Genomic DNA, 25,952 nt, shown 5'->3' with positions numbered 1-25,952 from the left:
GACGACCCCTCGCCAACCATATGGGTCGATATGACGGATGAAGAAGAAAGAAGAGACCCCCTCTCAAGTTTACAAAGCTGATCCTCTCCATCAAAGAGGAATTGGCAGGTGCGAGATATTTATATACTGATGGTTCAAAGAGCACCGAGGGAGTTGGCTGTGCCGTATATACGGGGGAGAATATTAAGAAAGCCTCTCTCCCGAGGAAGGCTAGCATATTCACAGCAGAGATTTATGTGATATGTACAGATTTGCTCAGCGCTGTCTCACCTATCTAGAATAAATTCGACCCACTGGTTAGATTATTCTACGAGCAATTAAATGATATAGAAGTTAATGGAAGCGAGGTTGTTATACTATGGATTCCGGGTCATGTCGCCTCAAAGGAAATGAGGAGGCCGATAAGGCGGCAAAGGAAGCGGCGGAGAGGCCTAGTGGCCCGGATATCAGTCCAGCGGATGTCAAAAACTATTTAAGAAGAACATGCTGGGACAACTGGCAAACCCGCTGGTCTGGGATGACCGAAAAGCTGAACCCGATTAAACCGAAGTTAAGCCCCGTGGGTCTCGGAGAATTTGGATAAAAGTAAAGCCATCATCCTAACAAGACTGAGAATAGGCCACACCAGGTTAACACACGGACACCTTATCGGAAAGAGACCCCGGAGGTAGGTGCCCCTTTTGTGGCGCTAGGATGACACTACACCACTTGGTAGAAGAATGCATCAACCTAGCGCCATACCGTGACAGGTGTGGCCTTTTAGTAGAGATGATTAGAGTATTAAAACACAACAGCGAGTATACTGATAACCTCGTTGTGAATCTGAAGAGGAAAAATATATACAATCATATCTAGCTCTCTTCACACGTGGTTTTTTAAAAATCTTACTTTCGTGTGCATATATTTATTTGCGAGAATGGTTTCGTCTAGGGAGTCGGATCTGGGGCAGATTATAGAGTACCCCACAGACAAACCACATTTAGGTTTAGTTTAGTTGTAGGGATTTGTATGATTGAGAGGTGAGGCATCGGCGTTTTAGTCCACACCCCGCGATATTAGGGATATTAAGGGAGGGCTCCGGTGGAATGACCCCCGAACCCGACAACGTAGGTTAGTACATTTTATTGGTGTGTATGATTATTTTATTGTAAAACTTGGATTAGGGCACTTCGCCACGTGTGAGGGGGCAGCACTGGGTCACCAAGCATCCGAACGTCCCTCCTCTTCAGGAAGAGGGAGTCGGTAGTGAGGTGACACACGTCGCCAAGGATCCGAACACCCCAAACTACAAGAAGTGGGGTTTAGTAGTGAGGCGATACTAATTAGTCCAACGTATCCCGTTCTGAGAAAGATCGCTTGAAGAATCTCTAATCACACTGACACAGATTCGCCTAGCCCAATACAAAACAACAAAAAGAAACAAAATTCCAAAACGAGGAAAAAGAAAAAGAAAGAAGAGGAGGGAAAAAGAAATGAAAGGAAATAATTGAGAAAGGGTGGGGGACAAGGCCAAGTATATGAAAACTACTAACCCTCAGAGCTACAGAAGAGCGGAAGAACTGGAGGGAAATAGTGAGGCCGTCCCCCCCATTATGCACTGCGTGCGGACGTGGGTGATGCATATACGCTCACACGCACACACATAAAATAGAGAATTAGAAAAAGAAGGTGAAAAAAGAATGGGGGTAATGGACAAAGCAAATGAATAAAAATTAACAAGTAGGTAAACATTAACCCCCATGTTTAGATTTTCTAGCATGAAAAAAAAATTGATCCATCCCCTTAGTAGAACTTTGGATTTCGTATGTATGTATTTATTGGCGAGAATGTTGCAGTGAATGTTGTGAGTAAGAATGGGCTGCTCGATGAATATTCAGTACCACGACGGCTCGGATTTTTGGTGGAGAGTGAATGATGGATTTTATCTGTTGTTTTTAACTGTATATAGTGAATGTGTGTAGTGGATGAGCGTATTTATTGGAATGAATGTATTTATTAGCAAGGATGGAGTGTATGTTTATATGTTTAAACAGTGTAGGTGTGTATAAATGAGGGGCGTCGTCGGAATGCGCAGTACCATGACGGTCCGCCAAATATTAGTGTTGTTATGAGTGAGGACAGGTTACTGACGGAATATCGAGTACCTCGGTAACCTATCAATATGTGTGAAAGCTGTTCTTTTAATTGAGGGAAATTAACAGTTTATAAGGGGGCGGGTGACAAGTAACGAACAGAGTGGGGTACCAAAATACCCTACTCGAAAATGCGAGAATTGTTAATATGCGAGGTGCCTATAATGGCCATAGATGCTGACTGCTGGAAAAAAAATGTTGGATTTAGGAACCTGATGCAAAACGAGGATGAATGAATTTAGTCATATTGCGTATCAAATTGATAACTCGCAAAGCAAATATAGAGACCAAGCGTATTTGCTCCGTCAGATGAAAGACTTGAAAAATAGAGGGACTTATGGAAATGACGAATGATGGAGTGAGTTGGTGTTCAATCCTTTCCAAAAAGATAGTTCCTACTCACAGTAAGTTGTTTTGCAACGATCCGAATTTTGGAGATTGAAAGTTTCAACCTGATGATGAGCTAAAGGGCTCGAAATCCTGATCGTTGCAAAACAACGTACTGTGAGTAGGAACTATCTTTTTGGAAAGGACAGGGACTTGTGAACTAGAGATGAAAGAACTTAGTATAAAAGATGATTTTTTTTACACCTGGTTGAATTTGACTGATAATTTGGTAATTAGCAAGAGGCCGGCGAGTGACGATCAGTTCAGTCCCGAGGCTTCAAACATCTAGGTCATTGGGCCGCACCGTCATTTTCGACCGGGTGAGGAGGCGGAACGTTCGAAGCCAAAGTTGATACAAGGGTGGTGGGTGGTCGGTTGAGATCGAAATTCTAAATGTGGAACCGGGCTAAATCAATATGATGACAGTTAGGTAGTGGAATGCGTAGGGGTTGCTGCTGCGAGTTGAAGGTGACGCTAGCGTCGACCGGTGACGTAACCGGATCTTTATTGATCTCTAGGTCTGGCGTTCAGTGCACGATCTGGGTGCTTCCCGGGAAGTGGTGTATCCACTCAACCACTGGCTCGTCGAGACACTGGGAGGTCATAAAGGAGGTCATACGCCCTTCCTCCTACGACAACAGAGGGGAGTTGCCATGGCGATGACGTCACACACCTCTCTGTGCAGTTGAGGGGTGGCAGTCTCAGTTAGGTGCCCTCTCTGCACAGGGAGTCGTGCACGGGTTCTCTCTTTCCCACCCCTTTCCTTATCTGTGATCGGTCTCTGTAGGTGCGTGTGTGTGAGTGTGTGTGTGTGTGTGTGCGTGCTTTCGCACCCCCGAGACCTTAAGGGATACTAGTCAAAGGTATGTACAGGATACATTCGCCAACAATTGTCCGCTCACCCCCTCCCCACCAGTAAAGATGATATTGTCTCACCTATACATTTACTTATACATTATTTTAATAATGTTATAACATACTACATACAGATTAAAAAATTAAACGCGAAGGTTATACTTTCGTATTACTAGGCTATAATCGAGGACCGTGCACTCATAACCTTAACCCGAAAGGTTAAACAATCGAAAGGAAAACATGGATTCATGCTGTAAAAAACACGGTGCATGAAATTATTAATTAGGGAATTATACAATAATCATTTTGTAATATCTGTCAAACATAAATAATCAATGCATTGTGAACAACAGACGTATAGTTCACTTTTGATGTTTAAAAAAATACACAGAAAGAAACTTTTATCCATTTTTAGCAATTTTAAAATTGGATAACAATATACTAAATCGTACAGATATTATTATTATTATTATTTAGTGACACGTCTTTTTAATAGACAATTTTATTTAGTTAGTCCTGAGTTAACCCATTAATATTGGATAGAATTTCGGTGAATGTAAAATTTAATCACTTAAATCAAATAGAAATATATATTATGTATTAATTTATAGACATTGGAGGATTATGAAAAGTCAAATAAAAATGAATTAAACTATTTTTACTACAAAACCAAATAATTTTTAGGAGAAAGTGTGTGTATAAATAGGAAAAATATCAAATGTATTTGAATCCGTACAAACCTACTAACCATTTCAATCATAAATATTTAGAGCCAATTAAAAAAAATCCCCTAGTGATCTTTTTTTAAATTTATTTTTTATGTTATCGTAAAATTCCTTATGGTTCAACTCATTTTTTAATGAAAGATCTGGATTATTTTGTACGATGATTATTCAGAAATCGTGAGATCCGGTCTGGTGTGATGTTGGTTTCAGAAAAACGTTTTCTTTATCGTGCCAACGTTTCGATCTTTATTGAGATCATCTTCAGGGCCTGGGATTTAAAACATTGTTTAAATTTAACAAATACATGTAGGACGTGGAAAAAAGTGAATTTATACAATGAAAAAATATTTTTTATATTCAAAGTATTTCTACTCACGGTCACTAATCACCAAACCTTATTTTGTACTAACTATTTGCCTTTATTTATATTCTAATGGAAAACCAAAGTTCAAAATGTACAACTTCGTTAACTTTTCAGGATAATTATGTTTTATTTATAAAATTCAATCAGCATTATCAATCATGGGCACTGGCTGCAAAGCTATAGCAGTCGACAAAGCGGTCATCACTGAAAGATAAAGGTCCCGGGTTCAAATCTAAGCGACCCCTGCATTCGAACCCTACATACTTTCAATTTTTTATAAAATAAATGGATAGATACAAATAGTCAGCATTTATAATTCTTTTCTTTCATTACTATGTTACCCAACTATTAATATATAATTTATAAAATAATTATCCTACTTAGATATTTTAATTGAACCGAATCGATAGAGCTAGGTAGGTCTGACTACATGATTTTCATTTCATACATGAAAACATAAATTCTTAAAATAATAATCTTGCATTTGAAAAATTATAGTAACTAAAATAGTTTTACAGTTCTCCATGTGCTAGGAATGTATCCCATTGCCTGGCAGCTTGTGTATATTTTTACAATTAGAGGGTTAGTGTTATTTTTTCCTTTTATAGTGCTGGAAATATCCCGTTTGTTTCTGGAGATTTGAAAGGACTAAAATTGTCAATGGCCCATTCATTTTTTTTCAAAATGCCTGTTTTGGCAGTTTGCAAATCTTCCCTGCAGGCTTTGTGGCTTATGACGGGTTCAATATTGTCCCTTATTTTCAGGTTGATTCCGGAAAGTTTGTACTTATTAGCATTTCTTATCTTTCCCTTCGTGTTTGTGCGTTTTAGATTTAGAATTCCGAGTTTATAGGGTCTTTAGGAAGGATTTTGTGGAAGCTACTTGCTTCAGTGAAGTTTTCAACTTCTTTGCAATATTTCCTTCACGATTCTTGTTTTGCCTTTTTGGTCTCAGTCTTGTATTCTGTTATGATTTTATTGTGTCCCACAGTATTCCCAGTTTTTCTCGCTATAATCCAAAGATGGCAGGTTTTCTTTCTTAGTGTGTTCTTATTTTGTCATTCCACTAGCAGATTATCTTTTTATGGGCAGGCTTCATGTTCATATGTGTCGATGGTCACTATTTAATATCTCCCCAGACACTGCCACACAATATCAATAACTTATTGACTTGAAGCGTAAGTGTTGCAGATTTATTATGCTCGAGGTTTGATTGAACTTGAACCACCCTCAGCATCATTCTTTACTGCTTTTCTGATGACTCTGAGGGGTTTCATTGCAAAGCCAACATAAAATTTTAAATTGGCTTTGCTAAGAGCCCCAAAGGGTGCATCATCTATGTCTACCACTAGTGTTAGATCTTTGCTTTCTACTGTTCGGCGGATGACGCTCCATTGCCAGGTATTGATACCTGGGTTTTGAGAATTCCTCAACCCGACAATAGTGGGAGTGTTCGTTGTGCCCAGAAGGTCCGGCACCCACATGGCCACCCTAGTAAGTTTTATGATTTCTCTGTAAAGCACTTCCCTGAGGTTTGCCCATTCCAAGGGTGGATGGTAGTTACCGTTGCCAACCATTCCTTGGCACTATGGTTTTTGCAGGTTATCAGGACAGCCCTTTTTTTCAACGTACCCATTCCTGAGCTGAGAGTTTTTACAGCTGTCAGATCTCAGCTAGGATGAACGACTCAGCCCTGATTTGCTGTTAATTCTTTGTCCATGTATTCCTCTATCACTACGGCTAGTTTTAGCGCTTAGAGGACTTGCTGATATGTCTCATTGCTCTCCCCACCAACTATTTTTGAGGGATGGCTTGTTCCCAAATGCCTCTCCGAATTTTGTTTTCTTTGGGATATGTCCTACGAGCAGTTCCAATAAATGATGGGGTGCTACCTAATGATCTATCCCTTTTGCCACTTTTGTTTGGCGACTGCCTCGGTTTTTTGTGGTCAACGTTAGCAGTCGTCGGCCTCGGTGCAGGAGTCCAGAAATGAACATTAGGGATTTGATTTGTCAGGATAGGCATTTGTTTAGCTCGTTCGATTGTCATTTCATTCTTCTGAGCCTTTGATACTTTCTTGGGTTTGAGGTGTAATTTTTCAATCTTCTCCGCCACCTCCATTGAGAGGTTCCGTCTTTTTATGAATACCTCCCGAGGAGATTGTCTTCCAATTCTTGGTTTATGGGAGTTGAAGAAGGTTTGGAGTCCCTCTTAAATTTCCATAAGTTTGTTTGTGGGGTCTTCCTTTGCATTTGTAGGTTCTCCCAGTGTGTTTATTTCTCTTGGTTCATCCATATGATTCCCACGAGTATGACTGATCTATAGGTCCCCACCAGAGGAAGGCCTCTTTCCGGTGTGTGTAAGGTTGCTTAGTCAAGGGGTCACCTGGTACTTGAGGCTCCGTTATTGGTACAGTTTCCTTACATCCATCGGTACGGATCGCATAACACCTTGGATTTGGGCTGGCATGTGAGATTGGGATTGGGATTGTGGTAGGAAGAGGGGTGAGGTAAGGTGTAGGGCTTACGAGATAAAATGTTCAGCTCCTGTTCCTCCATACTCCTCTTTCTTTCTGTTTGAATAACAGTGTACCGTAAGCTTGAGTATTAGAAACTTTTAGAGACGCATATTATCCATTGTCCATCCAGTGTCTTTCATGTGAAAAAAGCGATAGGGAATATTTAGAACTATGCCAAACACAATGTTTCCAGAACAATCTACATCACAATGGTGAAAAATCAGGACAAGGAAATGAAGATTCTTACTGATGAGTAAATTTCAAAGAACAGTAGTAATTAGCCAATATATGTTTTCTTTGTCTTACAAAGAAGTTGCATAAAACATCAAAGATTTATTGAATTATATAAGCTCAAATTTGCACACGCAAGTATAGAGCTGAGCTTATCAAGTCTCGCAGTCCACAGGCAATTTCATTTTTTATACAATAAATTACGTGCAAAACTCGAGAATAACCAACACTGTGTGGTAGTCAGATCTCGATCTTATCCGTCCAGCTACTAAGGTTAGGCTACAGGGGCTACAAAGAGCTAGGAAATTTCAGTCCCCAACATAATTAGTTACTAAATCCATACAGACTGACACCCACCCTAAAATACATTCCTACTTATTTACATATCATTTGCTCCATCACGTTTTACACATATGACATTACTATTCTAAAAGTCGAAGGGTAGTTAATATTCCGCCATCGGCCCGCGCACACTACTTCTCCACACCAACAAATACAACCACTGCCAACACGAGCTAGGAACAAAAAACAACCAGTATTATATACGATAAGCAACCCTGTTTCCTCCAAAAATTAGATGACCCAAATACTCGCTGACCTGCTCAAGCACAATTCTCATATTATGTGGCTGGCATTCTTACACGCTCTTTATATGTAACCAAGGAATTGAACCCTACAAAAAAGTGGACACATCGATAAACCTCGGAAACCTACAAACCGTATAAGTACGCGGGCTTTAGCCTAAAAGTAATTGAAGGGCACAGTGGAAAAACGATGAGGGTCCATTTTTTGTCAGAATCGAGATTTCACCGGCATCTGTTGGCTTGTGACATTAACTATTAACCCGCCAAATATGGCTAGGGAAAACCAATTAGATTCCACTAATAATCGCGTTTGAAAATGGGCGGCACAGTGGAAGAACGATGGGACTCCTGTGCGCCTAATGAAGAATGATGAGGATCCATCTCCGGCATTTAAGAATTCTTCCACAGCAGTCAGAACGTTTATAATTTTTTGTGACTCATGTGCAGGGCAAAATAAAAATTTTACTGATCTGTGATTCCTTCACCATCTCGCAACAGAAAAAGGGAGAATATATTTTGTAAAAGTTTTCTTTCCCATCCGTGGCCATAGCTATCTGGAGTGCGATAGAGATATGAGCATGATTAACCAAAAATTCTGTGTAGATATGCCTCAAGGATGGAGAGATGTGATTGGTCCGAGGAGATGCAAACCCTAACCGTTCACTGTTATCCATTGTAAGTGGGAATTTTTCAAATCGTGGACGAATTACTTAGTACTGATGTACAAATCGAAATGTCCCATCCCACAAGAACGATTCGATCTTTGAAGTATCTCTTACACTTATATCTCTTACACACCACAGTATATACACCACCGCACTTCATTCTATCGAGCTTATAATAAGCACAACGTGTTGTGGTGCCACAAAGGCAAAAAAGGGGGAAGACCCTGCACCAAAACAGCAGCTTCGTAACTCCTACGATGGGCCCCTTCCTATTAATTTGGAAAAATATGACTTGCAACACCTGACAACGTCTCACCAACGAAGTTGCCAGGAGGTTTTACAAGAATTTGATCACAGATCGAACTGCCAGGGATACTCAGGATGATGTTTATTTTGATTATGAGGTAGACGATGATAAACGTACAACTTTTTAGCTTAGAGCTTTTTAACTTTTTTTCAGTTTTGTTTTTACAATAATTAATCTAAAATTTTGACCGTAGTATATCATTTCAGAATTTTCGTTTCACTTGTCTGTTCATCTTTGAAATTAATAATGAAATTTCGTAATCATGGTATTTTATTATTTGTTCCTGGGTTCGAAATGAGGGTGTAATGGTTTTTTGATCATGAGAACTTAGCAAGAACCCTAAATGTTATTACAATTATTGAATCAAACATCAAAAAAGCAACTATTACACCAGTAGTCATAAAACTTTAAATTTAGTGTTTCTGAAATGTTGAAAAAATGAAACGTCATCATTTTTCCACTGGACCCTTCAACTGTCAGTCTGTCAACCTGGCCTAAACGGGTAGTCCGAAGAGCTTGAAGTACAAACGTTTTTCAATAAAACACCGCAGAAACATATCCTCTGGGCGAAAATGTTATTTGAAGAAATAAGTAATAATGGAAACAATATGTGAATATATTATTCAAATGTTTTACGTGAAATTCCAAAATGCTTTAGGTGAAATCCCAAAGTGCTTTAACATAGCTGACCATACTGGCGATTGTAACAAATTTCAACCAAATTAACTACAACACTGGCAGTTAAATTACTAATCTGTTGATTTGAAGATGTTGAAAAGTATAAGGTAAATAAACCTCTTTTCGTTCGATTGCACGAACTTCAAGTTTAGTCATGCAATCATAATAAATGGACAATTTAGAAATTAAGGAAGAGACATATAGACACCTTGACATTCATAAAATTGTACTTAAGGTACATTATACTTTGGTATTTTATTAGATTAAAAATCTATACTACAATGGGAGATGAAAGAAAATAACAGTAAATATAATTCAATTAATTAAGGTTTTTAGTTGAGATAAAAAAGTCAGTGTTACCAGCGGGATTCGAACCCACGATCTTTGGCTAGATATGCTGCTGCTCTACCACTTGACCTATCGTGACCTCAATCCTCTATCTATCTCAACTAAAAAACCTTAATTAATTGAAAGATAATAATTGGTCAAGCGGTCCACGAAAACTAGCGAATTTAATAAGTTAAAATTAAAGTATACCTTCACTAAAGCTCTCCGTGGACATTTCATTTGTCGCCGAGAATCAAATAGATTACACGACATTTGAAAAATGGCAAAAAGGAGGGAAAATTCCACTAACTTCTCATCTCAACCTCACCTTTGGAATTTTCCCTGGCAAAAATAGCAAAAAGGAGGGCAAATTCAAAAGGTGGGGTTGAGATGGGAAGTTAGTGTCCGAGTGGATCGAGGACACGATAGCTCAAGTGGTAGAGTAGCGGCGTATCTAGCCGAAGATCGTGGGTTCGAATCCCCATCGTGACACTGACTTTTTTATCTCAACTAAAAACCTTAATTGATTGAAAGAAATTAATTGGTCAAGCGGACCACGAAAACTAGTGAATTTAATAAATATAATAATATTAATTTTAGTAATTTTGGAATATGGTAGTATTTAGGTAGTGAATGCATTCTCTAGGAAAAGAAAATGTATAAAACTGCAAATAAATTTCCCAGGTTAAAATGTCGTTTCATATAATGAATGGGTAATGAAAATAATATATGAATAAAAAACAGTTCATTTATTCAATTGCATCAATTCATCGGAATCCCCACATGCGTCAGCCGCAAAATATCGACCGAAACATTCTGTTACAATTACTTATTATTGTTACATTTTCTAAGTTTTCCTATGTAAAAGTGCTAGTCGAAGCTAGTTGAAAATCGGAAATTTTTCTACTGCCTTATTTTAGAGTTTGTTTTAAATAAAAAGTTGCGTACAACCTGTTTATTATTCAGTTATTGTATCAGTTTAATAAAATAAAAAAGTAAAATTATTACAGTGAATTAATCAATATTAAATAGGGTTATAGCATTAATCATAATTCCTCTGTTTTCATTGCGGCGCATTGAGATCACGATTTTCATCGTATCCATCATTTGCATAGCAAGCTTGCTCGACGCCTGGGGCCCAATGAACGTCGTTTAGCTAAAGTTTGTTAATTAAATGCCTCAACGTATAAAGCTTCAGAAATAGTATTTCTAAATGTCAGACTTATAGCTGCTTCTTATCGAAATTTTAACTTGTCGAAAAAATGTAATACTCTCTCTACTAAAAACCTTAATTAATTGGTCAAACGGACCACGAAAACTAGTGAATTTAATGAGCTAAATGATGAAGCTTCATTAAAGCTCTCGGTGGCCATTTCATTTGTCGCCGAGAATCAAATAGATAACACGACATTTGAAAAATGGCAAAAAGGAGGGAAAATTCAAAAGGTGGGGTTGAGATGGGAAGTTAGTGTCCGAGTGGATCGAGGTCGAAATATTGTGAAAACTAGTGAATGTAATATTTACTGTTAAGTATTTTTTTCTTCACCAAAATCTAGACCACTTGATTGATTTTTAAAAGACAGCCTCGACCTTTAGAAGTTGTTGAAATTGTTAAATTCGCGAATATTAAGTTTAAACACTCAATATGTCTACATTAATTGGCTAATCAACGCTTTATGACAATTATAAACTCAAATCTCAACAATAAGTGCTATAAGTAAAGTAGGGTCAAAATTATTTATAGGTCCAACCGAAAAATATTGTTAATTTATTCATTTCATTTTAATATTTATTGACCCTCTCACTTTATCTTTCGCTCTCTCATTCTCTCTCTCTTGTTTTCTACTTTTCTCTCTTTTTTCATCTTCATCCTACTGAATGAACAAAAATGAAAATATTTCCACTTTTTTCCTCCAAACTTGTTATATATTTTAGATAAATTTTTGAACGTATCTTGATTGACTGTCGTACTTTCTCATTTTTTAACTGGAGAATCACACATTTATACTAAATTTGTATTAATAAATAAAACAAGTAGAAAACGTGATCAGGAATAAGGTCAATTAGACAGAAAACAACGTTCTTTCGTTCGTAAATGGGATGTTAGCATATATGGATGTAATGCTTATTTGTTGAGGTTCCAATATCAAGACTCAGATTTAGAAAACTAACGTTTTTCTCAGATATTGTAGAACTTTAAGCATTCATTCTCAACAATCAATTACGAATCATTAATTTACCACGTAATTTAATAGACAGTATTTCGCACATAGATCTAATAAATCTATTAAAGAATTGCCCATCTAAGCTAGTATAATATCATTAAAGGACAGTTATCTTAAAGTTAGCACGTAGGTATTAGGTTGATTTAATGATAGATTACTATCATATAATGTCCGTAATAATGATGAGCGTATAGCACCAGATAAGAACGTACCTGATAACATACCTGTTAATACTAATAGAATATTTAAAAGACTAGCATTTTATTATTTGTCCAACAAATATGTATTTAGAGTTACATTTAAAGAATTAGGCATAAACATAGCTCTTAAGTATAAAAATAGTCTATACAAAAATGTTTACTCAACATTAATATACAAAGTACCACAATTTTATAAAAATAATGTAATATACAAATTCACTAATTTCGTGGTCCGCTTGACCAATTAATACTTTACAATTAATTAAGGTTTTTAGTCGAGATGAAATATAAAAATGGCAAAAGGAGGGAAAACTCATAAGGTGGGGTTGAGATGGGGAGTTGATGTCCGAGTGGATCGAGGTCACGATAGCTCAGGTGGTAGAGCAGCGGCGTATCTAGCCGAAGGTCGTGGGTTCGAATCCCTCTCGTGCCATTAACTTTTTTTCATCTCGACTAAAAACCTTAATTAATTGTAAAGTATTAATTGGTCAAGGGGACCACGAAATTAGTGAATTTAATGAATTAAAAATTAAGTACACTTCAATAAAGCTCTCCGTCGCCATTTCAATTGTTGTCGAGAATCCAAACCGATTACATGACATTTGAAAAATGGCAAAAGGAGGGAAAACTCATAAGGTGCCATTAACTTTTTTCATCTCGACTAAAAACCTTAATTAATTGTAAAGTAATATACAAATTAAATGGTCTTTCATGCACTGCCAATTATGACCAAACTAAAGATTTAATTTAAAATCGAATATTTGGACATAAGTCGGACATACTAAACGTAGACAAGAATGCAACTACGCTGTCTGACCATGTCTAGACTTAGACCCCAGTCTTGACTAGGATAATCTAAAAGCTTTGTAGTATGAAAGAATATGAGCAGAAGGCCATGTAAAGAAACGATTTACAGTACAGATGAAAGTGCTGCAATTGTAGAAATGACAAAAAAACTCTCCAGTGTTATAATATTGTATAAATTTATTCGAACCAGTCTATTGTTGCGATCTGTGTCATAGTTATTATCTTTCAATTAGTTAAGTTTTTAGTTGAGATAAAAAAAGTCAGTGTCATAAGCGAGATTCGAACCCACGACCTTCCGCTTGAGATGAGACGTTAGTGTCTTAGTGGATCGAGGTGTCGATAGCTCAAGTGGTAGAGCAGCGGCGTATCTAGCCGAAGTCATGGGTTCGAATCCCGCTCGTGACACTGTCCTTTTTTTATCTCAACTAAAAACCTTAATTAATTGAAAGATATTAATTGGTCACTCGGACCACGAAAACTAGTGAAGTTATTATTTTTATGTGGGGCTAAGATTTTAATTGTTATATCTGCACATTATTGCTCACTTGGGTTTATATTAATTGTTAAAGATGCTTATTTATTTTTATTTTGTAGTTATTGAACCCTTGTTTAAGCTAATCATACAGAAGCAACACTGTTTTGAAACCTTTTTAAATAGTAATTATAGTTTGATATGAGCTCACCTAGATGACCAGTATTAGATTGTTTTTCAACTTATTAATTGAAATGTTTTGAATATCAAGTCCTGATGAAAGGAATTTTTTTTGAAAGCTCGACGAAGGTTCTGATTATTGTTTCCTGTCTAATTAGCGGCATCCTTTATCACATTTTCCAAAATAAATTCCTGGTGTATAGGCTGTTTGCAAAATGTCATAGGAGAACAACAGTTCCTGTAATTTTTCTTCCGAATTCTCTAAAATAAGAACAATTGTCCAGAATGAAGTTTCATTGTTTTTTATATATATATAAACCCTAATAAAATATTAGTTAATTTATTCACTGAGTTCAAAACTGAGTTATCAATTCACATTTCTTATAGATTTCAGAAAGTGAATGCCCACACGACCCGCAACAATGGCACAGGTACGCAAAAAACAAACACTTTAAGCTCTGAAGATGATTTCAATAAAGATCGAAACGTTGGCACGATAAAGAAAATATTTTTCTGAAACCTACATCACACCAGACCGCATCTCACGATTTCTAAATAAATATCGATTAACGGTCACTAATCACCACACATAAAAATTAATACAAAACAAACAAACAGAAATCACATACGATTTGCTCAACTTCTCGAGCTTTTACAACTAATACAACTATATAAATAAATAATATTCTTTATTCATGTTTAAAAAAATTTAGTCATTTTCTTCGAAATCGACTGTAAAATGACCCAGAACTAAGGTTGAAATTCCGTTGTTTAAAGTGAAACGTTTATCATCGTGAGAGTTGAATGAAATCTTTTCTAAGCAATCGGTAACTGACTTTGTGAAGGCGTGATTGGATCAAATACATTTTATTTCTAAGACAAGCTTTTGAAAAGGTAATTCACATAATCTTCGTACGATATTTGATTTTTATGACTATTTTCTGCACCCCTTTTAACATTTTGATTATTTGTTCCTTCTTTTTTATTGCGTACATTTTAGGTCGAAGGCCTACATATTACGAAATAATTTCACCGTTCATCTCGTCTTTAAACTTCCCCATCTTTTGTATTTATATTGAGATCACTCCGGCATGTGACCGCATCTCACGATTTCTGAATAATCATCGTCAAACCGTCACTAATCACCACACATAAAATATTAGAATAGAGAGACCGACACTATAACGAACAAAATCTACAATAAGAGTGAACCCCCGTTTATAGTTGATAGAAGGGTTTATATGCATATTTGTCTAATTTGACTAATTAGTCTAAATGCTGAAGTGTTTTATTACAATGATAGAAAGGCACTTTTTCCCTTTAGGCCTCCTAGGGACTAGACTATTGGGTCCTAGATATTTAATAATCTTTCTCCTCTGAACAACTCGACTTATCTGACGTGCTGGTCATTGAAAGATGTTAATTGGTCAGGCGGACCACGGAAACTAGTGAATTTAATAAATTGAATGTTTTAGTCCTTTATTCCGAATTCATATGCACCCTTCTAATTAAGTCATGTATTTCGTCCTTCATTTCTTTTGAAGCCAAACGTATCGACCTTCCGTGGCAATTGGCCATTACTGAATCGTATCTCTTACAAGTGCTTATTTCATCGATGTCGGATAGGATCGGGGCAAATAGCCATCACCTGTTTGGATTCATCGCCAATAACCTCGTTCTTTGTTGCTTTAAGGTTTATATTTTTCTTATTTACTTCTGGTTGCTCGAAATAGAGTCTTCGTGAACAAGAAAGAATTGTTATTGTGATGCCAAGATTTTGCATGGTCTTTTATCCTAACGGAACATGGTGTTTATCTGGAAATGGAAAAATATGAAACTTTGTTATCACTGGCTTTTTGAAAATATTGTAAAGGTTTTAATTGGAAGATGTTTCTCCTTCTTTCTTTCCTGTGGAAGTTGAAATGGTGAAAGGGCCATTATCTAAGATTGCGTTTTCAGGTCATGCAAAAGGGGCAATATAACTTTCGGAGGATCCAGACCGGTTAACAAAGTGTGGTAGGGATTGAGAAACAGCGTTTAGTTGTTATTCGGGGGACCTCCTTTCGATTCTTTGCGAATTCTAAAAAATTGTCTACTTTTTCTGTCAAAGTATTAATGCTGCGTTCCAATTTGATTATTTTGTCTCGCAGGACACGGTTTGTTTGTATCTTTTCGCAGTCTGTTAATTCGTAGGGGGACCTGAAGTCTGACATTCGAGGCTTTCCACGGATCGCATAGAGTATGTTCTAAGCATGTGGTTTGTTGAATGCTCTTGACCTATAAAAGATTGGGATCGTCAAAATTGTCTAGTTGTTAAAATGTTGTCCGTGATTATCATTAGAGTGGAATTTGTTTCTGTTGTCGAACGTCGTGTTAATGCGTGTGAAATGTTAGTTGTTATTGTGAAAATAGTTATTAAATGGTTTAGAGATATTATTATGATTATTCAGATATCGTGAGATGCGGTCGGGTTTGATGTAGGTTTCAGAAAAACGTTTTCTTTATCGTGCCAACGTTTCGATCTTTTATTGAGATCATCTTCAGGGCTCAAAGTGCCCACTCTCAACACGACACGCAAGGATGGCACAATTACACAGAAGACAAACACTTTGAGCCCTGAAGATGATCTTAATAAAAGATCGAAACGTTGGCACGATAAAGAAAATGTTTTTCTGAAACCTACATCACATCCGACCGCATCTCATGATATCTGAATAACTATCGATTAACGGTCACTAATCTCTACACATTATTATGATTCAGGAAGGCTCGCTCAGTTGGTTTTTATGTTGTACGTTAGAGAATAAAAGGAACATTTGTTATAAAACGTGCTTCTAACTTCATCCAAGGTTTCTTTGGCTTTGCCTTATCTCATCAGCTGTGCAGTTTTATCAATGGTGAAAGGACCGGATAACCCCGTCCACCCAAGACGCCCAACTGGAGTATTCTCCTTTTCACTATTACGGACGTACCCGAGAGCTGTGGATAACAACCATTTAAATTGTAAGCATGGAAATGTCCACATCTCCCAAACTACCCGGGACTTAACCATCCCGAGAGAGAGAGAAACCGCTCCCTGCCCCCCACGTCCCCAAATTATAATTCGGAAAATTTACAATTGAAGATGCTTTCACAAACAAAAATAACAGTTAATGTACATCTGTTCACCCCGTGGTTACTAACGTCTCGAGAAAAGGGTCTGCCTAAATCAGTTTGGGCATTAATACCTATTAACAATGTACGTTTGCGGTTCACAAATTCTGGACATCCCATTACTATGTGGTTTAAATCTTCAGGGCAGTCGCACCTGGCACCATTGGGAGACTCACTAAACCCAATTCTGTGCTTATGAGCTCCCCACTGTCTGTGGTTGTTTCGTATTCGAGAAATTACGGTGAAATAGTGTCGAGATGCCCTCTAGTGTCACTTGAAGCAAAGGTTCTTTCGGCACCAATGGAAATATAGAGTTATTGCAAAATTATGGAACTCCTCTACTCTGACAGCCACCTGACATTGAGCGAATTTTTACAGTCGCTTCTCGACATTACATAGCCGCACTACTATCCGTCAGAGAGTGATACCTTCCTATGCGTACCGATCTACCTGCTTATTCTTCTACTCTGCAATGACTTCTAATCGAGCAGTTTTTTGGGATAAAAATCATAATATGGTTGCTTAGGGCAGCGGGTAAACATTTGAATATATGGAATATTATTTCTTTGTGTATTCTGATCATCATTTGTTTCAAAATTTCTGCGTTTAATCCGTCCAACTTAATAAGTCGATCGTAGACCAGATTTCGCAATACTTGAACACTAATTACAAATTGTTTACATAGGCAAATATTTTATTTCAAAATTTTAATTAATTTTCAATTAATTAATATTTATGAAAGGTATTGGTTAAGATAAAAAAGAACAGTGTCACGAGCGGGATTCGAACCCACGACCTTCGGCTAAATACGCCGCTGCTCTGACCACTTGAGCTATCGTTACCTCGATCCACTCAGATACTAACTTCCTATCCCAACCCCACCTTTTGAATTTTACTTCCTTTTTGCCATTTTTCAACTACTGAATTTAATAAGTTAAAATGAAGTATACCTTCACTAAAGCTCCCCTCTCCTTCCCACCTCAACCTCATCTCTCGAATTTTGAAATGTCATGTAATCTATTTGACTATTTGATTCTCGGCGACAAATGAAATGCCCATGGGACCAATGAAGGTCGTGGGTTCGGATCCCGCTCGTGACACTGACTTTTTTATCTCAACTAAAAATCTTAATTAATTGAAAGATATTGACTGATCAAGCGGACCACGAAAACTAGTGAATTTATATATATATATATATATATATATATATATATATATATTGTGTGTTATAGATTGTTTTAACTATATATTTATTATATGTTTCTAAATGGGTTTCTTGCCCGTCTATATTAATAAATAAAATAATATGATACATGATACTGTTCCCCACGATGACTAGGAATGTTTGATTGGCTTTCAAATATAGCCTGATCGACCTTTATTTGTATTAATTATTTAAACCAAGAAACTCAGTTTTCCCCAATCAATATGTCTACATACCATGATTAAATGATGATGGGGGCTATTTCCTTCATGAAATCTCAAAAATAAGAACGCACATTGATACTGATTACTGATTCACATAAGCTCAAATCTGCTCAAGCACGAACACGCGGTTCACCACCGCTCACTTTTTGTGGTTCATCAGCAATTGTATCTTTTGCAATGTACAATAAATTACCGGCCGATAATATAACGCCGTTAGTTTTTAAATCCAAACCCTCTCCCTCTCGCTTAAATACATTCTTTCCTATTTACAATTCACTCAGAAGTACTCGAACTTCCTCGATCATCCTTTATATTTATAGGACGTATTAGTATAAAATAACTAACCTAATTGAGGGTTGATGGGGTATTCAATATTTGCCATAGGCCCACTCACACTAGATATTCACGCTAGTAAATATATTCAATCTCAATATTAGGGGACAGAAAACTAATACTACCATATACAATAAAACAACCCTGTATACTCCAAGTATACCAAGTATGAAAACAGCTGACCCAAATACCTGCTCAACCCCTATCCTGCTCAAAAACGATTCTCATATCGAGGGGGGTATTCCTTCTCGCTGTCTGTACGGAGCCAAGAATTGCACCCTTCAATTAGATTGGACACATCGATAAATAGTTTCTATACGCCAGATTAAACTAATCTAATTGAGAATCAATTGGTTACAAAATATTTCGTCATCAGCCTTTTCAGATTTCACATTTACGGTAATAAGTACATTCACTCTCTATGTACAGAAAGAAACACAAAACGAGATATGTATTGATTGTATAGATAATAAAACTGTCAATTGAAAATTCGGAAGGGTCATAAATATTCCCTGTCGTGTTCAACGACAGTTCTCTTATCGAATGGCATTCGTGCTGAAGCTAACGTATCGTCCAAGCATGAGCGAGACGTCAAGCAATCTTTCCTTCCTTATCGGACACATTTGGAACTTTACTATCGTTTTACCATAAAGAGTTGGTTAAAGATCAAATCGATAAAAATATTTGATAGAAGAAGAATAGAAAGTATTTTACTATATGATAAGTTAACGATAAGAACATATGATTCATATTCACAGTCAAATTCACTAGTTTTAGTCCGCTTGACCAATTAATATCATTTAATTAATTAAAATTTTTACCTCAGATAAAAAAGTCAGTGTCACGAGCGGGATTCGAACCCACGAACTTCGGCTAGATATGCCGCTACTCTACCACTTGAGCTATCGTGACTTAGATCCGCTCCGACACTAACTTCCCATCTCAACCCCACCTCTTGAATTTTCCCTCCTTTTTGCCTTTCGTGTGACCTTCTTTATAGTGGTGGCAATATGATATTTGATTGCCAGTGTTTTGTCCTGAGTGATAGTAGTTAAGAGTATACAGTTATATAGTCGAAAAACATTAAGTAATATTGAGTAGCAATAAAATACTCCTCCAAAGAAATGAATGAACAAATCTAAGTGTAAGGTCTTTAATAAATTTGTCGTAACACTAGGCAATTTTTTTATTATCTTATTAATTTTAAAAAGAGGTCTTTGATAACGACAATAGGACCTCCAGAATAAGGTTGCAATACTGTTACAGACCTTTGCAATGTAACAGTACTGAGTTAAGAGAAATTTCGGATCGCCTGTAAAAAAAATTAAATATGTCAACCTGTAGACATATTTCAGATTGTTTTGTAAGTTCTATATTGATTGTTAAATCAATTGTACAAATTAATTAAGGTTTTTAGTTGAGATAAAAAAGTCAGTGTCACGAGCGGGATTCGAACCCACGATCCTCGTCTAGATACTCCGCTGCTCTACCACTTGAGCTTTCGTGCCCTTGATCCAACACTAACTTCCCATCTCAACCCCACCTTTTTGAATTTCCCCTCCTTTTTGCCATTTTTAAAATATCGTGTAATCTATTTGATTCTCGGCGACAAATCAAATGGCCACAGAGAGCTTTAGAGAAGATATACTTCATTTTAACTTGTTAAATTCTTAAATTTAACTTATTTAACTAAGATAAAAAATTGAAAAAAATTAATTGAAATCTAAAAATTAATTTTCACGACGGGAAATTAGTGTCCCAGTAGATCGAGGTCACGATAGCTCAAATGGTAGAGCAGTGGCGTTTCTAGCCTAAGATCGTGGGTTCGAATCCCGCTCGTGACACTGACTGTTTTATCTCACCTAAAATCCTTAATTAATTGAAAGATATTAATTGGTCAAGCGGACGACGAAAATTAATGAATTTAATAAGTTACAATGAAGTATATCTTCACTAAACCTGTCCGTGGCCTTTTCATTTGTCGCCGAGAATCAAATAGATTATACATTTGAAAAATGGCAAAAAGGAGGGAAAATTCAAAAAGGTGGGGTTGAGATGGGATGTTAGTGTTCGGGTGGATCGAAGTCACGATGGCTCAAGTGGTAGAGCAGTGGCGTTTCTAGCCTAAGATCGTGGGTTCGAATCCCGCTCGTGACACTGACTGTTTTATCTCAACTAAAAACCTTAATAAATTGAAAGATATTAATTGGTCAAGCGGACGACGAAAATTAATGAATTCAGTTGTTCAAATAGTTTTTTCATAATGTGGAATATTTGTAATATTGATGACTTTAAAATAGGTCGAAAACTTGGCACTAACAACTGAATTTGCTTTTTTCTTCAAGACTATATCTCGATACAGAGCGTGCGTGGATGAAAATGTAGTCGATATTTCTAATACCGAAAACGTGAATTGTTATTATCCGATTAAATGAAGGGCAAGGTCGCAACGGTTAGATTGACGTCGTTTATCGTTATTGTTACTGTAGGAATGCTCGCGTTATGAATTTATTGGCGATAAAAAATTTATGTTTCTTTGGTTGGCTATAAGTTCAAAGGGTAAAGAAGTCAATACCTGACTACTTTCACGTTTTACGTTGCACTGTTGGGACGTAGGTGCTGGGATGTTGAAAAGCCAGCCGTATGATATTTCTATTATAAAAATCTCCTAAGGATATATTACAAATTCTTTCAAATGTGGTTTTATTTCATTATTTCGAGTTCTGATATTTAGTCTTTACGTATGCGAGGATACTTGTAGGAAAATTGGATTGCCTATCCTTAACCTCGATCCACTAGGACACCAACTTCCCATCCCAAATTCAAAAGGTGCGGTTGAGGTGGGAAGTTAGTGTCCGAGTGGATCGAGGTCACGATAGCTCAAGTGGTAGAGCAGCGGCGTATCAAGCCGAAGATTGTGGGTTCGAATCCCTTTCGTGCCATTGACTTTTTTATCTCAACTAAAAACCTTAATTAATTGTAATATATTAGTTGGTCAAGCGGACCACGAAATTAGTGAATTAGTCATAATATAGTTAGTCATGACTAAAGTTCGATAAATCATGTTCATATGGGTGCTCATAAAATGAAAAATACACAAATTCATCATTTTAAAAAAAAATTCTAACAGCAATTTATTTCAGTAAAAGGAAAATCCTTCAACACCTTATTTAACAAAATCAAACATCTTCCAATTATAAGTAAAACTACGTCGTTATGAAAAGGCAAAAAATAATGATAATAATAATAATAAAATAAAAACATCCTAGAACAAACTACGCTTTGAAAAGTAAAATCGATCAATGGAAAAAATATTTCTTTGAATTAAAATTGATTCCACTTGAAAGGAGAGATTTCTACATTATTTGGAAAATACACCATCTAGGGGTCTTGATTGTGATAAAATAGATCTGTAGAATAATTATGTAACTTTGGTTTTCGTTTATGATAACACTTTTTGAAGGTTGGCCTTGAGCACGAATCTCATCTCAAAATTTTTATCCGTAACCTATTGGATTTTGGTAAGGTCGTCATTGTAGCCACAGTTGGGCAAAATCTATCATGATTAAGAACTTTGATTGAAGTTTAATCATGATTGAATTAGTCATGAGTAAATCATATAATGATTAATTTACGCGTCTAATTAAGTCATGATTAAACTTCAATCCAAATTCTTAATCATGATTGAATTAGTTAGATTTTAATCAGGGCAAAACAATCTTAAACTTCCATTGTGATATACTTGTGACACCTAAAATAACATGGTGGTGACCAGAGTTGGACAAAATTTAACTAATTCAATCATGATAAAGAATTTTGATTGAAGTTTAATCATGATTGAATTAGTTAGATTTGAATCAGAGCAAAACAATCTTAAACTTCCATTGTGATATACTTGTGATACCTAAAATAACATGGTGGTGACCAGAGTTGGACAAAATCTAACTAATTCAATCATGATAAAGAATTTTGATTGAAGTTTAATCATGAGTGAATTAGTTAGATTTGAATCAGAGCAAAACAATCTTAAACTTCCATTGTGATATACTTGTGGCACCGAAAATAACATGGTGGTGACCAGAGTTGGACAAAATCTAACTAATTCAATCATGATTAAAAATTTTGATTGAATTAGTTAGATTTTAATCAGGGCAAAACAATCTTAAACTTCCATTGTGATATACTTGTGACACGAAAAATAACGTGGTGGTGACCAGAGTTGGACAAAATCTAACTAATTCAATCATGATAAAGAATTTTGATTGAAGTTTAATCATGAGTGAATTAGTTAGATTTTAATCAGGGCAAAACAATCTTAAACTTCCATTGTAATGTACTTGTGACACCAAAAATAACATGGTGGTGACCAGAGTTGGACAAAATCTAACTAATTCAATCATGATAAAGAATTTTGATTGAAGTTTAATCATGATTGAATTAGTCATGAGTAAATCATATAATGATTAATTTACGCAGTATATTACAATGGAAGTTTAAGATTGTTTTGCCCCGATTAAAATAGATACCTGATTGATCGAAAGCTTGAATAACAAATGAATTTGTTGTTTCATCCAAACCATACCGAGATTCAGATTACTCGTGTGTAAAAAGGTAGTCGATATGCCTAACACTTTATGTAAAAACAGCTATCGTAGACAAACCAATTTTATTACAAACGCATAATTGTATAAAATTTAACGACTAATTACAATTTATGCTTAATTGCTATAATATGTACTGGTTTTACAGATTTTTTGTTTAATTTCAGGAATACATATGGAGTAAGCGATCTAAAGGAAAATCGGCAAAGATGTCTCTTCTTAGTGTAACAGGTAAGCTTTCACAATTGAACGATTGGTGCCTTTTAGTATACATAATAAGTAGAAACAATCAAGTCCGTCTGTTCCGCTATCTTTACCGACTGTTTACGATAGATGTCGAAACTAGGATCGAAACGGCTTGCAACCACGAACTCATTATAACCACAGACTTTAACGGAATCACAGTCGATAGAAGTCGCGTGATACCCATACGAATTTTTTTTTAGTGTGTCCTAACTAGCCAATATTTTTTGCTTAATATGATCATGTTTTAAAACAATGAAGGGTCTATTTAGAACTAAAATTATGAAAAAATTGACAAGCGTAAACATAAACCAAACAAGTGTTTTACTTTACTGAAACAAAGCTGGATAATTTTATGTTATTTAAAACCTACGTTCAAGCAATTTCAATTATACCGATTCAAGTATGCAAATTTTATAAAAGTTCACTAGTTTTCGTGGTCCGCTTGACCAATGTATATCTTTCAATTAATTAGGTTTTTAGTTGAGATAAAAAAGTCAGTGTCACGAGCGGGATTCGAACCCACGATCTTCGGCTTGATACGCCGCTGCTTTACCAATAGTTCAAGTGATAGAGCAGCGTCGTATCAAGCCGAAGATCATGGGTTCGAATCCCGCTCGTGATACTGACTTTTATAAAAGTACTGATCACACATAACGTTGTTTGAGACTCATAAACATTTCTTAAAGCTAAGATTATTATTCAGAAATCGTGAGATGCAGTCTGGATTATTTTTTAATACTATAACCATACGTTTGAATATTTTAAATTTCATTTTCTGCAATATGTATTTTTATCATTTGGTATCGAAAAGAATTAAGCGCGAACTTTCATCTTTTATGTTAAACTTCTACTAATGGTTTTCATGGAAAATTTTTGTTTATTTATTGAGGCAACATTGGTCATTTGTTGATAGTCCCATCTTTGCGTGGTATTTGTCGTTTAGAGCATGTGTGGTTATGGTTTTTAATTTCTTTTTTATTGAGTAGGATTTCATCTTTTCCCCGTCATTTTTCCTTGTTTTATGTCTAGCATTCGTTACTGTTATTTTGCTTCTTTAATATCACAAAATTTCATTTTTTTTTCTAATACGGCTTATGTCGATTTCATAAAATAGTCTTATCATAATTTAAATCTAAATGTAAAAAATAAATATTTTGATATAATTGTATACACACGCTTCAAAGCAAAACTGTTTTTATTTATTATTGTGAAGGGATAGTTTCGAGTTTATGTTTAAAATGTTTAAATCATTAATAATAGTTTCAGTGTCCTGATGAAAGGAAGTATCGAAAGCGTGACAAAGGAATTGATAGTTTTTATTTCAATTTTACATTATACATAAATTAAGGTTTTTAGTTGAGATAAAAAGTCAGTGTCACGAGCGGGATTCGAACCCATTATCTTCGGCTAGATACGCAGCTTCTCTACCACTTGAGCTATCGTGACCTCGATCCACTCGGACACTAACTTCTCATCTCAATCCCACCTTTTGAATTTTCCCTCCTTTTTGCCATTTTTTCACTTTTGTATCTCAACTAAAAACCTTAATTAATTATAAGATATTAATTGGTCAATCGGACCACGAAAGTAGTGAATTATACATAAAATTTAATATATAATAGTTATTTTTGACTCCTCATTATCCTTAGTCAGCACGTTTATACCATTACGTACAACTGCATAAAAGTTATTTTCTTTAAAAAAATACCAAATAATTAAATATTGTTAATTGAATTTTACTTTGATAAGGCGCACTTTTTTGCTGTTTTTTTAAAACTATTTTTCTCTAATTCAGATACTTATCAGAAATGTCTAGTTCGTACAATAACGTGATTAATGGCTATTTGCCGTTAGGGCAATAAATAATTATAGAAATAATGTCGGCTTATTTTTTTGGAAGCGTATTTGGTTTGAACGAAAATATATTTCTTTCCCTTACTTTACTGGAAGCATCGCTAAGTTTTTGCAAATTTCTTTATATGTAATATCTGTTAATGCGATATATATCTGCAGATTTTTGTTATGCTATATATTAACCAATTTGAACGATGTATAATAACTTTAATTTAGTAGCAGAGCAGAGACAGAAAACTACATTTGATATTAAATAACTCAAAACATTTTTTCATCGTTCCTAGGTCACGATAGCTCATTCACGTGACTAAATTTTATAGCATAAAAACCTTATAAATCTTATATATAAAACCAGGCCATACTCACAAGCAGGACAGAATTTTATATACAAAATAATTGTTTAAATCTCTTAAAATATATTTACGAGTACGAGACCAAATTGTATATTTTTATTTGATATGAAATTCGTATTAATTGGGTTTAAACAGTACTTTACAAGAACTCGAATGGCCTTTTTATAATATTAATTTTTCTTGAAAGAAACTTTTAGTTTTTATATTTTATATTCAAAATTTCAATTAATGCAATTCTGCACGTTACTTCCTTACCCTGGCGTTAAATATAAATCGACTGATTTATTGTATAAAAAAATTAAAATGCACGCCTAAGAAAAGCAAAGAA

At 35.6% G+C, this 25,952-nt stretch overlaps 1 protein-coding gene and 1 non-coding gene across 5 annotated transcripts in view; both read left to right on the top strand.

Moving 5' to 3' along the window:
• Nucleotides 1–2,708: 2,708 nt before the first annotated feature.
• Nucleotides 2,709–25,952, top strand: part of LOC106668030 (phorbol ester/diacylglycerol-binding protein unc-13-like) — a 210,494-nt gene continuing 187,250 nt past the window's right edge. For all 4 annotated transcript variants that reach the window (XM_024224843.1, XM_014396429.2, XM_024224841.1 and 1 more), the window contains exons 1-2: nucleotides 2,709–3,382; nucleotides 23,339–23,402. In XM_024224843.1, coding sequence (XP_024080611.1) covers nucleotides 23,381–23,402 — 22 coding nt within the window. In that variant the 5' untranslated portion in view covers nucleotides 2,709–3,382; nucleotides 23,339–23,380. The remainder of the gene's footprint in view (nucleotides 3,383–23,338; nucleotides 23,403–25,952) is intronic.
• Trnae-uuc lies at nucleotides 20,655–20,727 on the top strand. The gene has a single exon. It is a non-coding gene; the product is annotated as a tRNA-Glu (tRNA).

This window comes from Cimex lectularius, unplaced genomic scaffold, assembly GCF_000648675.2.
Source record: "Cimex lectularius strain Harlan isolate CLEC.00 unplaced genomic scaffold, Clec_2.1 scaffold88, whole genome shotgun sequence".
NCBI lineage: Eukaryota > Metazoa > Arthropoda > Insecta > Hemiptera > Cimicidae > Cimex > Cimex lectularius.
This window is presented reverse-complemented; position numbering and strand designations above follow the sequence as displayed.